Source organism: Rosa chinensis, chromosome 6, assembly GCF_002994745.2.
Source record: "Rosa chinensis cultivar Old Blush chromosome 6, RchiOBHm-V2, whole genome shotgun sequence".
Classification (NCBI taxonomy): Eukaryota; Viridiplantae; Streptophyta; class Magnoliopsida; order Rosales; family Rosaceae; genus Rosa; species Rosa chinensis.
Genome location: NC_037093.1, coordinates 60,401,120 through 60,415,646, shown reverse-complemented (window position 1 = coordinate 60,415,646; position 14,527 = coordinate 60,401,120). Strand labels below are relative to the sequence as shown.

General features: G+C 37.8%; 2 protein-coding genes across 4 annotated transcripts; both read right to left on the bottom strand.

Annotated features, from left to right (window-relative positions):
- Nucleotides 1-536: 536 nt before the first annotated feature.
- Nucleotides 537-3,653, bottom strand: LOC112172532 (uncharacterized vacuolar membrane protein YML018C). 2 transcript variants are annotated; one of them, XM_024309922.2, is made up of 8 exons: nucleotides 3,416-3,653; nucleotides 2,771-3,091; nucleotides 2,369-2,583; nucleotides 1,838-1,902; nucleotides 1,596-1,703; nucleotides 1,079-1,196; nucleotides 858-993; nucleotides 537-780 (listed from the first exon to the last, which is right to left on the bottom strand). In XM_024309922.2, the coding sequence occupies exons 1-8, from the start codon at nucleotides 3,494-3,496 to the stop codon at nucleotides 718-720; spliced, it is 1,107 nt and encodes a 368-aa protein (XP_024165690.1). In that variant the 5' UTR covers nucleotides 3,497-3,653; the 3' UTR covers nucleotides 537-717. The 2 variants fall into 2 exon arrangements, with proteins under 2 accessions (XP_024165690.1, XP_024165689.1); XM_024309921.2 differs by having other exon boundaries at nucleotides 1,838-1,908; nucleotides 3,416-3,648.
- Nucleotides 3,654-4,952: 1,299 nt separating this feature from the next.
- Nucleotides 4,953-8,718, bottom strand: LOC112173289 (probable monogalactosyldiacylglycerol synthase, chloroplastic). 2 transcript variants are annotated; one of them, XM_040508733.1, is made up of 8 exons: nucleotides 7,923-8,718; nucleotides 7,452-7,624; nucleotides 6,840-7,001; nucleotides 6,617-6,758; nucleotides 6,031-6,255; nucleotides 5,625-5,687; nucleotides 5,457-5,531; nucleotides 4,953-5,296 (listed from the first exon to the last, which is right to left on the bottom strand). In XM_040508733.1, the coding sequence occupies exons 1-8, from the start codon at nucleotides 8,448-8,450 to the stop codon at nucleotides 5,060-5,062; spliced, it is 1,605 nt and encodes a 534-aa protein (XP_040364667.1). In that variant the 5' UTR covers nucleotides 8,451-8,718; the 3' UTR covers nucleotides 4,953-5,059. The 2 variants fall into 2 exon arrangements, with proteins under 2 accessions (XP_040364667.1, XP_024166664.1); XM_024310896.2 differs by having other exon boundaries at nucleotides 7,452-7,638; nucleotides 7,923-8,063.
- Nucleotides 8,719-14,527: the final 5,809 nt, after the last annotated feature.

Genomic DNA, 14,527 nt, shown 5'->3' with positions numbered 1-14,527 from the left:
TTCTGTTTGTTATTTTTGAATGTTTTGTGCGCTAAGGGCAACAGCTTGTTTCTTTTTCTTTGTTCATCCATTTTCTTTAGATCTTGCTAGTTTCTCTTGAGGTTATATATCTTATCTTTTTATGTAGTATCAGGTTTAGTTTTATGCTGAGAGCCCTAAACTTTGAGCCCTCAACTAGACAATTGACAAGGCGGGAGTTGGAAGAAGTAGAAGCCTCTCAAACTGAGAGCCCCCTCTCTCAGTCCTCGTCCTTTTAATGAAATATGAAGTTCTTTAGTCATAAACTTATAACCATTAGGGAGGTATCCAAGTGATGCGACCCTTCAATTTGTCAGAAATTAAACAATGACTCTGTCGTTGTTTCTCACAAAGTCACAGTTTTGATTATAGAATGCAAAATGGGGAGGGGGAGAGAAGCTACCAAAATCCACACCACAATTTGAACACCCTACACTACAACTCTACAAGCAGTGAAGACAATGGCAGGCAAGTGGTATACGTGTCCTATATCTTACATATGTAGGCCCACTTTGAGATAGTTTAGCTTAAATTATAAGCAGCTGTAGTTTTTAACTTATGAAAGCTGTTTTTTACAAACTTCAACTTAATGGTGTAACTTTTGAAATAAACTACAGTTTTTTACACCTTAAAAACTATGTCAAACCGGGCAATAGTGCATTATACAAACTACAATAATTTTGAGCTTTGTTCATACTATTACAACTCTTCCTTGCTAGAAAACTTGTTTGAAAGGTTTGCCATGACAAATCCTGCAAAAACCTGGGTCCAATAAAAGCTAGTTATTGTAATCTGGATTACGCTGGCAATTTACTAGTCATAAGTTATAAGATATATACCTGAATGCAACCAGAGATGTAGATTGCAGAGTAACGACGGCCGTGAATCACCATGTCAGCAACCATAGCAAGGGGAATTGTCAAGGACATGCCCAAAGTTGCAACTAATGGAGATGTCCAAACTACAGAAAGAGCCCTGTCCAAATTTGAGTCGGTGTTAAAAAGAATTTGGTAAATTTTATGTACCACAATGTATGTGAAGGATGGTTTACGATTCATACCAAAAATAATCTGAAAGAACACTCCCCACAAAGCCATTTAACAGCACAGCTTCCCCAACAGATCCTGATGGTGGATATTCAAAAGACGGTTCAATCCCCATAGCATTCAGCGGCAACACTGCATGCAAAAACATTGCTATGAGAGGTGCACTCCAGGAAATAAAACATTAGTAATGAGCCCGTGGAATATCTTCATATAAGCCCTCTCCGCTTGTGTAAAGTGTAAACCCATAGAAGGATAGAAACCAAAGTTCAACCATCTTTTAATTTCTGCTCTATTTTCTTTTCTTCTCCCAACCTTCCTAGTAAGATGATTTTGTGCTAAAAAGCTCTAGAAGTCATCATAGCAATATAACCAAACCCTAAACCAAAATGAAAAGTGATGGCCCGAGGTATAGTCCAATGGCTCTAGTTAACAGAAGTTTCACTTAAAAATGAGGCTAATGTAATCTAATTCGGCCAAAATATTTGGATGATGAAGACAATAAATAGATCATGGAAGTACTATTCCACTCACCAAGCCACCACAGACCAAGAAGAGTGAAGAGACCAATGTATCCGAATAGCTTTTGCACATCAGCCTTATCCCCTTCCTCTTCTGATCCAGCAAATTTCTTGAGTAACACTAGGAATAAGACAAGTAACTCAAAGTCACAGAAGAATTTATATAATTTGATTGCATATCAGTTGTATATCTCAGTTGATGACTTATGTTGTAAAATTCCAGTAACACTGGATTTCTGGATGGAATAGTCATACCTGTGAATAATCCATATGATGCTGCTGACACAAGACCGAAAATGTCTCCTGTTATTGAGTGCTTTCTAGTCCTTGGCAAGAGGAACAAAATGGAATATTACAAAATTAAGGATAAAAAATATGCGAGTAAAAAATAAACATAACATCAAGGAACTCAATTGATCTAGCTACAGAAGAATCTATTTCTATAGCTATTACATAAAAGTCCAACTAAAAATGGTTAGCAATTTATATTGAAACTTTCAGGATGTGCTTCTTACGAAAGAAGGCTGTCACCTGTCTTGCTGTAAACCAATGATTGTCCCCCCACCCCAGGTGGTAACAAAACAAACTAATTCTACCCTTGAAAGGCAACTTCCGGTTACTACGATCTTCCTATATAAGCTACAGCTTTCACAAAAGCTAGGGAAGCCAAGGTGGAAATAGAATACAATTGGTACTTGAAACCCATGGGATGGGCAAATAAGAGAAAGGAAGAAGACCCTTAAACAACAAAATACAACTGCTGGTTTAAGCAACAATAAGACTTACTCAGAGACGCTCAGCAGTTCATCAGGCGCCCAAGTTTTTCCAGCTGTGGTCATGGCAACACCAGCCATGCTGATAAAAACAGCAGCCATCTTTGCAATGTTTATGGAGTCCTGACGAAGAAGTGCTCCAAACAAAAGTGTAAAGAGCCCCGATGTAGAAGTTAGGACAGTTGTACTTGCAACACTAGTATTTGCCAGTGCAGAATTTGACAAATACTGCACGAGATCAAAGAGATTTCACTAAGTCACTCATTGTTCTCTTAAGGGACATTGATGACATTGGCCAAAATCATACAAGTATATCTACAATACTGCAATAGATTTCTAGATCCGTTACTGCAATATAATCATTGCTTCTGAGGAGAAGTGACAAGTAAAGTCTCAAATAAGTCATGCATGTTACCTCTGTGATAAACCATGCTGGAGTAAGTATTAAGCCAAATTTTGCAATTTCCCATGGACCAAGTTGATTACTTTTTGCAAGAAAGTAAGGCTCATCTACGTCATTCTTATCCATTACAGGGCGCCCCTCTTCTCTATCACTGAGGTCTTTATCAGTAATTAAGGAAGTTGTGACATCTGTTTCTGCACTGTCATGAAATTCATTTTTTCTCAGTAAGCTGCAGATCCGGTCCTTGAGGGCTGCTATAGGTAGATAGACGACCATGAGGGACACACCGAGATAGGTGAGTGAAAAAGGCTGTTTGTACTCGGTGAAAATTCTCTGCAGTGAGAACAACTTGTGAAAATCATAGCAATATAAGCAAACATCCTAGCCTTCATATATCTGCTTTAATCAGACAGGTAACAAATTAATGCAACTCAGGCTCCATTTAGTTTGAAGTATATGATGGAAGAAAGAATATTTCAGCAGAGAAATGCTTTTCCCAAATAACTAGAACAGAATCTGCTCAAACAAAATTCAATCCGCAAAGAATGATCATCCCGTAAGAGACGAATAATTATAGAAATGGGACAGTAAGAAAATATGATCACTAAAACTGAAAGAGACAGAGAAAAGGGGGGAGGTTGAAAAGAAGCATGTAACCTGAGTAACCTCTGCAGAGGCGACCCATATGAAGACGACGGCACCAATCAACCCCAATCCTGCGTTGTATTTCCAACCCATCACCAAAATCAACAGAAAGGTTAAACTTTAAGCTCCACAGTAATTTTGTTCCAAGTTTGGGGCTTGCGCAGAGTTACTTGTATATGAAGGTGAGGGAATTATTGACGAGAAAGCTTATCAAAATGGGAAGAGTAGAGTAGGATTCAAGTTTCCAGCTTCCTTGTAGGACGTCAGTGTGAGCGATAAGTCTATGATAGTGACACCTGGTTTATGTTTGACGGTAAAGGTGACACGGTGGTACATATTTCGTACCTTTTTTTTTCTTTTTCTTGTTTTCCCAATGGCATTACGTGAGGTCATCTCCGGGTTCACCCCAAACTGAACCAGAGATGAAATCTTCAGCCCGCCACGGACAAGTGTGAGACGGTAAAAGACGGCTAGTTTACACATGCAAGAGCGCCCAGTCTAAACAAAGCAATTGTAAATTGACCATCTTCACACATGGGAAGCAATTAAAGTGGCCAGGATGAAAATATCAAACAGAACAATATTGCTATATGATCAATAGAACTGTTTGAAAAGGTATTAAGAAGTACACTGGAATTGCTAACGCAGTGTAAACCTCTCCACTGAAAGGACTTCACCGCCGCGTGACTTTTGACGTAGCCAATACGAAAAATCAATCCAATATGAAACAATCGAGTTTACAGTATACAAGTAGTGTTGTTCATAACAATCCCTTTCAATTAGCCAACTGTTAACTTGTTTTACAACTGTTCTAACTCCTAACTCAAACAACTCAACATGTAAACAATTCAATCTTCAATCTTCCTTGCAATCAATGGTCTCACTGACCTTGAGAATGAATTATGAAAATGTTAAAGTATGCAAGAGAATACATGAAACAAGCAACGAGAGTTTTTCAGTAAAAGTTTTGAGTAAACTTGTGTAGTACATGGAAGAACAATTTTGACACACAAAAACTCTACAAAGAAAATAGTTTTCAAAGCTTTTTATAGAGAAGCAAGACTCGCCCTCAATCAAATCTCTTTTTCATATCAATCAAGATGAAAAATAAGGAAAGCTTTTAAAACTGATTTGATAAACATTCAAAACCCAAAACTCCCTAACTTTTAGCAAATCAATCGTTTATTTGATATGCATCATTAATCCATTTAATGCACATAACAAAAATAAATCATTTAGTCTATATGCATATCAAAGATAATGATGGAATGAATACAAGATCAGTTAGAGCAATTTTACCAGATTTTCCTTTTCAGATCTTGCATGCTTCTTTGACTTCTTGAGTCACCGGAAAACTTAGAAGAGTCCTTATCCTGGTTTTCTACAACTTGGAAACTGGAAAGTGCTGGTAGCTGTGGAAAAGTTATGTGTTGAGTGGTAATAACCCATTATACTTACACATGAAGAGCTAAACCGATAGTGGCAATATATATATATATATATATATATATATATATATATTTTTTTTTAAATTAGAGAAAAGGGCATGGAAATGAAATGACAGAGGGAAGAATTAGCGTATATCATTATTTTGCACAATTACAAGGCTAGTAACAAAATTGGTCGGGAGGGGGAGGGGGAGGGGGAAAACAGGGTTTAGGTTGTACATGAGTACTGGGGTACAAGGCTTCGTTGTCGAACAAGCTCGTGCATATCATGAACAATCTTGAACACAGAATCAGGCCTTGCCAGCTTCAATGCGTTTTGCGACATCGCCTGCAGCTCATCAGCTTTTGGACCAAACCACTCTGAAACAATCCTTGCTATCTCTTTTGGAGATTTAGAATATTTCCCACACCCGTTTTCGACAACATATGGGACATTTCCAACTTCCTATAACCAAAAGAAATCTATCATTTACTACATTTTCCAGTAAGAAGGTTCTCAAATTATATAGTAACACTGTACACAAAAAGAGATGAAATTTAAAAGGAATAAAAATGTTTGTATATCACTGTAATAAAATTGCAGTGAAAATTAAGACCGTCATTACCTGCCCGGCAATGTAATCATTCAGAATAATTGGGAGGCCTCTTATCATTGCTTCTGCAATAGTCCCTGGGCCCGCCTATTAAGAAGATAGTAGTAACTAAATTAGTTGAAAATACAACAGCAGAGATTGTCAGGATATATTCATGGTGGTAAGAACTGAGGAACTTACCTTTGTAATTATGCAATCACAAGCTCCCATGCCTTCCTCCATTTTAGTGACAAATCCCTTCACCTAAATACCAAGTAACTTCAGATATCAACTTCTGTCCCCATGCATTCCTCCATTTCATTGAAAAACCATTAACCTCTAATATTAATGAGTTTCAGCTATTGACTTCTATACATACAGGTATAAACATGCATCTGTACGAATGTTGCATAGGCAAAAAGCTCTGATGATTAGGTAGGTGATGTGTTCCTAGAGGGATGTCATGCTAGAATTGAATTACAAATGAAATTGCAGATGAGTCTTGCCAAGGCATTCAAAAGCCTAGGCCACAAATCATTGGTAGAAAAAGAAAAGCATATGATACACATGCTGAGCTTGGAACTTCACTTCAGATGGTATAAAATACCTGGACAGGAACCTTCCAATCGATTGCGCGCAACTTTTCTGCAAGCTTTTTGTTGCGGCCACATACCACAAGGACCTGACCCATAGGCTCCCCAAGATTTTCATCATATAATGCATCCCCAAGTGCTCGGGCTGTAGCCTCAATAGGACCCATCCCTTCTCCTCCTCCCATCAGCAACACAGCAGGAAGATGCTCTTCCATTCCTAATTCTCTCCGAAGCTCAGCCTACAGTAGCACACAGGTAAAGTGTGCCAAAGGTAAGCATTATCTCAACTCTTTCGAATTCCACACTAGATTTCCAGACCTACTATATCATCTTTACTAGTATTATTTTTTCCATGACAAATGTTTTTGTTTTAACGTAACAAAAGAAAGGTAATAATTTGATGGTTTCAAGCTTAAACTTCAAATTTATAATCCCATGTATCAGCCTCCTATTTATATAATGTCATCCATAACCGTAACATAAAACAGGTGGTAAAGATTTCAACTCCCAAGAAAGTTGCAACCATTTTCTTTCAGTTATACAAACACTTATTGTGGAAGTCTTGTGGAAGTCGAGTTAAACAACAACAAAGAAACTAACCTTTGGTCGCACAGGTTTAACAAAAGAAGGCCGCACAGGGAGGCCATAAACCTTGATTTGTGAAGGCTTGAGTCCGGCTTTCGATGCTCTTTTCGCAACCTCAGATGTCGGACAATAACATCTTGTTACAAGCTTATGAAACCTGAGAATGAATACATATAATAAATATCAAAACTATAATTATGAAAGGACAACATTAGGAAAGGCTTTGTGCATAACCAACCATGTAGGATGACAAGTGCTTAAATCTGTGATGACTGTAGTAAAAACTATCTTCTCCAACAGACCCTTTTGCCTCAGTACACGAAGTGGTACGTGTTGCATCAGCGGATGCACACTGATAATAATATCTGGCTGGTATTTCATCAGTCCTTTGGCAACCTCCCTGCAAACAAAACAAAACAGAATCAGAGAAAATAAAAGAAGTACTACTTGCCAACCCTGTCTTTGAATTATAACTTGACAAAATTAACTTGGATTTTTTCCTCAAACATTATTATATTTGCTACGTCAGTGTATCAGGTTCTGTAAGAGCATAAAATGACACCAAGTCCTCAAGGTCAGCGTTTTCCTATTAGATTATCTAACACTACAGCGCATCAGATACATTTGCAAAATTTTGTAAAAGTTACGGTCAATCACTGCTGCAAATACAAAGCTCCAACCGAGTGTAATTAGCATATACAATATTCTAAAATTTGTTTAAGTTATGAGCATGATACTATATGGATGTCAACTTTCTGAGAAGAAAAGCATGGACCATAGTCACCATACTTGACAGAAAACAGACTAAATGGACTAGAAGCATTAACCTTGAGAAATGACCAAGTCTTACCGAGCTATAAATGTAGAAGTCGCAGCAAAATTAGATTGATGCACCAGGCGTGGAGCAGTTCCATAATATGTCATTTTCCACAATGGTCCATGTTTCACCAAGAAATTATAGCTCCTGGGAAGTTGATTAAATGGCCAAGGCGTATGATCCGACCATAAGTCTGTAACAAACACCTGAGACATGCACTCTTAACACAAAACATGATCAACAAATTTATACTTCCACATCCATTTAGTTTTTTTTCCCCAAGTGATATGTTTCATTGCTGAACAAGAAAGACAGGGAACTGCATTTTTTTAAGTCTTGTGAAAGTGTATATTTGTGTCATATGCTACGGTGTTACTTTATTACAGTGGTGTATAACTCTTTGACAAACAATATTGCTAGTTCATCTTCATCATGGTCCATGACATTAGCCAAGGAATCAGATAGTTTGTTGGCTAATCAGATTTATTACGCCTAATAACTGACCTGATATTCATCTCCAAATTCTTCATTAAAGGCTGCCTTAATAGCTTCTGCTGAAGCTCTATGACCGCCACCGGTGTCACTCATCAAAATCAGCACTTTTTTGGCGCTGCCTGCCACCGCACCATTCAAGGCTGCTCCATTATCGGTAAGAGTGCAGCCATTGTCTCTCAATCCATTATTGTTGTCCGCGGCACCGGCACCATTATCTGATCCATTGCTATCCCCACCACCAACGCCAAGAGAAGCGAAGCCAATAGGGAATTTGTCACAATGGAACCTAATAGCTCTATTGAACTCGGTGACAATTCTCCGAATGCTGGAGCCGCTGCCTCTAGTGTTCAAACTGAGAGAAGCACTGACCTTGGGGTTTCTGGGCCCATCAAAGTAGAGGAAATTAGACAAAAGGGCGGAGTGGCCCTCAGAGCGCAGGTTTCGAAACCTTGTGCTCAAGGCAAACCGACCCAATTGGGACACAAGGTCATAGACAGGACTGGGTTCCTGGGTGGTGGTTATCGAAGGATTATGCATCGCTGGACTATGGGGTTGACAAGTGTGCTGTAACAGGGAGATTAAACCATGGTGATCTTATAGGAAGGACAAATGCGTTTTGAGTATCACACTAACACGCATGGAAAACAAAATGAAAGTAGACAAGAGAGAACAAGTTACATACAGAGGGACTCTGGGTTTTAGGGGATTAGGCTTCAGAGAGAGTCGGAAATCTTCGAGGGGGTTCGTGGCCACAGAGCAAGGATTTTGGTGTGTGCGCGCGTGAGGGCGAAACCGAGAAAGAGAGTAGAAAAAGAATAATTAGGCTCAAAAGAGGAGTGGGCTGGCATGGGCTGGGCTGGCTAAGGTTTAATAACAATGATCATGTGTAGTGCATGTGTCAACTGTTGCTAATTTAACTGAATGGGGTTGGACCAACACTAGTGGAGCACAAAAGGGAAACCATGTGATTTTCATGCAATTTTTAGTTTTCGAATCAACCACGCACAATAAGGTCTTCAGTCTGTGCAGCCCATGTGGTTTATATGCCCCATTATTCTAAAACGACCCTGGAAACCATCCAGGAGCCAACAGAGTCAACAGCACCGTCCATTTTTTTTCATATGCCCGTCTTTTTATAACCGCACCCATTTTTTATGAACCACACCTCGTTTAGAGACCTTTAAAGAGTAATTTTGAATTTTCCAATGAATTTGTGCATGTTAAGGAGTGGCTCGTAAAGAAAAGGGTGTCAATTTCAGCATGTTAAGGAGCCTTACTCGATCCAATTATGACCTCAATACGTAAAAGCATCTCCATTTACTATTATATAACAGTAATATAGGTTAGAGCATTGGCGTACCCACGGTAGACCCAAAAGGGTCTGGCGCGCCATTGCAATTCTTGCTTGATGCATTCATTCCTTCATTATATATAAGAATATAAGATTATGCTATTAGTTAAAGTATTTCCACTAACAAACATAAACAAAGCTCCCATTTTTTATGAACCACACCTCGTTTAAAGACCTTTAACATACCCAAACGTGGAAGTCAGGGACATGAGTGCATATTTAGCTACCAAAATAATGTGCCGCCTGATTTCTTTCATGGGATGAGAAAATACACTTAATTACATCAAAAATAAGAAAATAGAGATTTAACTACAGTCAATAGAGCTCCATCGGCAGCCCAACTTTCATCTGTAGAGTTAAGGAAGTCCACTACCTCTTTGGCATCCATCTCAAGCAATACATGAGTGTACCCTCCATTCCTTGCTAAATGAAGACCTAAAGATGCAACATAAAGCTCTGTTGCCCTTGGAGAGAAATTTCCAGTTAAACCTTTGACAACAACCAGTAATATAAAACCATCTCAACGACGAATCACAACCCCTAAGCCCCTACGCCCATTCTCCATATTAATTGCACCATCAACATTGATTTTCACAAAAGGGAAAACAGGCTTTACCCATTTGGGACATGTAGAGTGAGATGGCTGTAGGTTTCTTTGTCGCCAAAAGGTAAGAAACTCCTTATATTAGCACTAGCAAAGTCTTCCATCAACCTATAAGCTTTCTGTAATACTATTGGAGCAGCAACCAACTTATTGCAAATAATATAATCATTTTGTGCATTCCAAATACTCCAACTTAATGTACACAGAAAGTAGCATTTCTAAAGAAGAAAAGACACTAGTGTTAGAATCAACATGGACTTGTCACACATTAACATATAGTAAATTGATAATTAGCTTAATGTCAAAACTAGTTCAGCATGGACACAAACTATAAATCAATACTAGTAGCTTAATGACGCAATGTATCAATTCATTAAGGATAGTAATAATTCATTGCTTAGTCTACAAGAAAGGCTACAAGATGTGATACATTAAGAATCTAACTAGGAAACCTAATCCGATAAGAAATGCTTTAATGGGAAGCTCCTTGAGGGTTAAGTCACCTATATATATATATGGATGAATGGGTCCCTGTTGCCACCGACGTTAATTGCATAAGTTCTGTCCATTGAGAAGCAAGGTTGGTAAGTAACAGAAGGCCATATTCAGTGATCCCGCCAGTGATTGCTGAAGGTAAGCCTTGATCCCTTTTGTGATTGTTGTGCATATGTTGTGAGCATGTATATGGTTTTAACAATTGGTATCTGAACATAGGCTCACAAATATGAATTAAGTTTTTGCTTGGCATCAAAATCGTTTTAGGGTTTTGCAAAAAAAAAAAAAAAGGAGGGTTTTTGCTTTACGGGTCAAGTAACTGATCAGGTAACTGACCAAGTAACTGGTTAGGTAACTGATCAGGTACCTGACCAAGTAGGTAACTGACCAGGTAACTGACCAAGTAATTGGTCAGGTACCTGATCAAAGTAAGTTACTTAATCTTGGACCAGTCACAACAAACACAAGAGCCAGGCCCAAAACCCTACCCGAAGCCTTAAGAACAAAGGACCGTTGTTCTACAACGGTCAGTTTCGATCAAGAAGAGGGTATGGGACTGGATTCGGAAGTGTTTGAGGTGTTTTCATCTCAGAAGGGATTCAAACCCCGATTGCTGTGAATCAAGATACCAAGAGAAATTGTTTTGCTGTATCTGGTTATCAAATTCACGCTTCCGCTGAGACTTTTTGCAGCAAATTGGGGAAAAAGCAAAAACAGGTTTTTCTGTGAAAATTGGTTTCGATTCATAGCATAATTATTAAGTTTTTTGATTGTGCTCAAGAACCCTAGTAGCATTCCCGGCGTGCGTTAGGCTAGAGTAGATGGTGACCGGATGAAATTTACAATTTCTTGATTATTCTATGGTTCTTGGAATCGAAACAATTGTTTGTGCTTGAATATGCATGATGAATTGATTGCTTGTATGGCATTGTATATGTGATTGTGTAAAACTATATGAAGAACAAAAATCTCTCAAAAATTGTTTACACATTGTTAAAGTTGACAGATACAAGAGCTTATTTTCTTACAAGGATGAATCTGGATAGAATATAAAGTAAAAGAGCTCATATGTTTTGTGGTTTTTTGTTGGCATAAGTGATTATGATGCACAAAGCATTCTTCATTGATGTTGGCAGAAAACACTGATTAGGTAACTGACCAAGTAACTGGTCAGGTAACTAATCAAGTACCTGATCGAGTAACAAAACTGAAATTGTGTTTTGTGTTTTAAAACTATGCTTTAGGTTTATCTTCCAAAGAAGTGGTCAAGTATGGTTTTAGAATACAAAACAGCAGTATGCATGGTTGATGAAAATAAATACGGATACTTAGAAATTTTCCTTCTGTCTAAAGATGTGGATAAATTTTTTTGGATAACTTGTTTTCATTGAACATGGCATATTGATAAAGAACTCCAGGATGTTATGCTTCTGCTCAAAAGTGTTGCTTAACATTATTTTTGGTTATGGACTGACATGAATGCAAGTATGGATTGTTTAGGTTTTTTGTATGTTCTTGTTTTGGTTGCTTAAAGCTTAATAAAACACAGAAAACTTAAAGTTATTTTCTTTACAAATTGAGAACTCACTCGAATTTTGTTTTGCTCCTTAGGTAACTCTTACATGAACTTGAACAGTGTCTTGATGCTAACTGGAACCAACTATAGAGCTTGGCTAGATTCTATAGAGAATTCTATGGGAATGCATGGAAACATAGACTATTGCTTTACTGAGGATAAGCTTGAAGAGTTGAATGAAAAGAGCACCAAGAAACTGACCTCTACAAGAAGTGGCATAGATCCAATAGAATGACTAAGAACCTCATTCGTACCTCCATGTCTAAAACTGTCAGGGGAAGTATAGAGGAGCCTGAGCTAGCATCAGATTTTTTGGAACTCATAGATGCTAAGTTTAAAGAAAGTGAAAAAGCAGAAGCAGCTAGGCTAACCAAGGAGTTTCATGATTTGAAGTACATGGGTCCAGGGGAGTTAGAGAGCATATTATGAAGATGATCAATATAAATGGCAGACTCAGGGAACTCTTGATGGGGGTTAGGGATGAGCAGGTAGTGCATTATGCACTACATTCCTTGCCTAACAGTTTTAGTCATCTTAGGACCAGTTACAACTCTCAAAAGGGAAACTGGACTCTAGATGAACTTATATCCATCTGTGTGGATGAGGAATCTAGGATCAAGGAAGAAAAGGAACCTGCTACAACCATTAACCTCATTGAGAAGCCTAAAAGGAAAAAGCCCCCGAATAAGCTCAAGCCTACCAAAGCCATAACTAAGAGTTCAATAGTTACAGTGGCCAAGGAAAACAGGCCATTCAGGTTCAAGTGCTACTTTTGCAAAAGAGTAGGACACATGAAAAAGGACTGCACTGGCTATAAGAACTGGTTACCCAAAAAGGGTAAGATTTTTTCTAATACAGTTTTTTCCTTAGAAATTAATCTTATAAATGTTGAACCACAGTCTTGGTGGATAGATTCAGGCTCACCTATTCATATTTCTAATTCCTTACAGGGATTCATAAGGAGGAGAATCCCAAAAAGTGATGAAGTGAACTTGTGTGTGGGAAATGGCATGAGAGTGGCAGTCAAAGCTATTGAAACCTTAAAGCTCGATTTAGGATTAGGAAAATTGTTAGTTCTGGACAATGTTGTTTATGTACCTTCCATGAGAAGGAATTTGGTTTCAGTTTCTCTTTTAGTAAAATCTGGTTGCAGACTTGTTATGGATAGTAATGGAATTCTTATTTCTAAAAATTCTGTTCAAATTGGTTCTGGTGTTATTATGAATTATTATTTACAGTTAAATTGTTCAATGGCTCAACAAGAAATTTTACTTGTTGAAAATAACACTAACAGTACTAACACTTTAACAGGAGTTAAAAGAACCAAACTAAATGAAAAGTCTGCATTTTTATGGCATAGAAGACTCGACCATGTTTCAAAAGAGAGACTGAAAATTTTGGTGAAAAACAACATTCTAAATGAACTTGATTTTTCTGATCTAACAGACTGTGTGGAATGCTTTAAGGGAAAAATAACTAATACTAGAAAGAAGACTGCATATAGAAGCCAAAATTTATTAGAACTCATACACACTGATATATGTGGACCATTTAGGCATCAAACTATCTGTGGGAATGTGTATTTTATCACATTCATTGATGACTTTTCTAGATACAGTTATATTTATCTACTTTCAAAAAAGGCACAAGCATTGAAAGCCTTTCAAATCTTTAAGTCTGAGGTAGAAAATCAACTAGAAAAGAAAATCAAAACAGTAAAGTCAGATAGAGGGGGAGAGTTCTATGGAAGTACACTGAATCTGGCCAACAAAAAGGTCCATTTGCCTTGTTTTTGCAAGACAATGGAATTACAGCTCAATACACAACACCCTATAATCCACAACAGAATGGTGTTGCAGAGAGAAAGAATAGGACTCTTTTGAATATGGTTAGATGTATGATGTGTACAACTGGCTTACCTAAATTTTTGTGGGGTGAGACTTTAAAAATTGCAAATTATATTTGCAACAGGACACCTAGCAAAGCTATAAAAAAGACTGCTTTTGAGCTTTGGTGTGGCAAGAAACCTAGTCTTCATCACTGCCATGTTTGGGGATGTCATGCAAAAGCTAGGATTTATAATCCAAGCTTGAATAAACTTGACCCCAAAACTGTTAGTTGCTATTTTATAGGTTATCCAGATAAATCTAAAGGCTATAAATTATATTCTGCTCATTATTCACCTAGAATTTTTGAAACACATCAAGTAAAGTTTTTAAGTGAAAAAGTTCACAATACAAATCTTGAGGATTTAACCTCAGGTTTTGAGGAAATTGTGTCAGATGAGAATATAAGTGTAGCATTGCCTTTAGAACAAGATGTAACTGATCAAGTCACTGGTCGAGTAACTGATCAAGTAGCTGTATCTGGTCAAGTAACTGATCAAGTACTTGTAACTGGTCAAGTAACTGACCAAGTAACTTATCAAGTACCTGTAGCTCAACCTAATCCTGAACATCCTCAGCCTAGAAGATCACAGACAGCAAGAAAACCAACTTATGGGGGGGGGGGGAGAGAGTGACTACATTGTTTATCTACAAGAAGCAGAAATTGAAATAGACTGTGCAGAGGACAATGATCCAACTACA

What these genes read in the sequence shown, in the direction of transcription:
- LOC112173289 (XM_040508733.1), bottom strand. Translation starts at nt 8,450, where the DNA reads ATGCATAATCCTTCGATAACCACCACCCAGGAACCCAGTCCTGTCTAT. An exon ending in AATTTGGAGATGAATATCAG is followed by an intron (nt 7,625 to 7,922) that starts GTCAGTTATTAG and finishes TGCATGTCTCAG; the next exon opens with GTGTTTGTTACAGACTTATG. An exon ending in TTAAACCTGTGCGACCAAAG is followed by an intron (nt 6,256 to 6,616) that starts GTTAGTTTCTTT and finishes GTGCTACTGTAG; the next exon opens with GCTGAGCTTCGGAGAGAATT.
- LOC112172532 (XM_024309921.2), bottom strand. Translation starts at nt 3,496, where the DNA reads ATGGGTTGGAAATACAACGCAGGATTGGGGTTGATTGGTGCCGTCGTC. An exon ending in GAACTGCTGAGCGTCTCTGA is followed by an intron (nt 1,909 to 2,368) that starts GTAAGTCTTATT and finishes CCTCTTGCCAAG; the next exon opens with GACTAGAAAGCACTCAATAA. An exon ending in TCTTGGTCTGTGGTGGCTTG is followed by an intron (nt 1,197 to 1,595) that starts GTGAGTGGAATA and finishes TTTTGCATGCAG; the next exon opens with TGTTGCCGCTGAATGCTATG.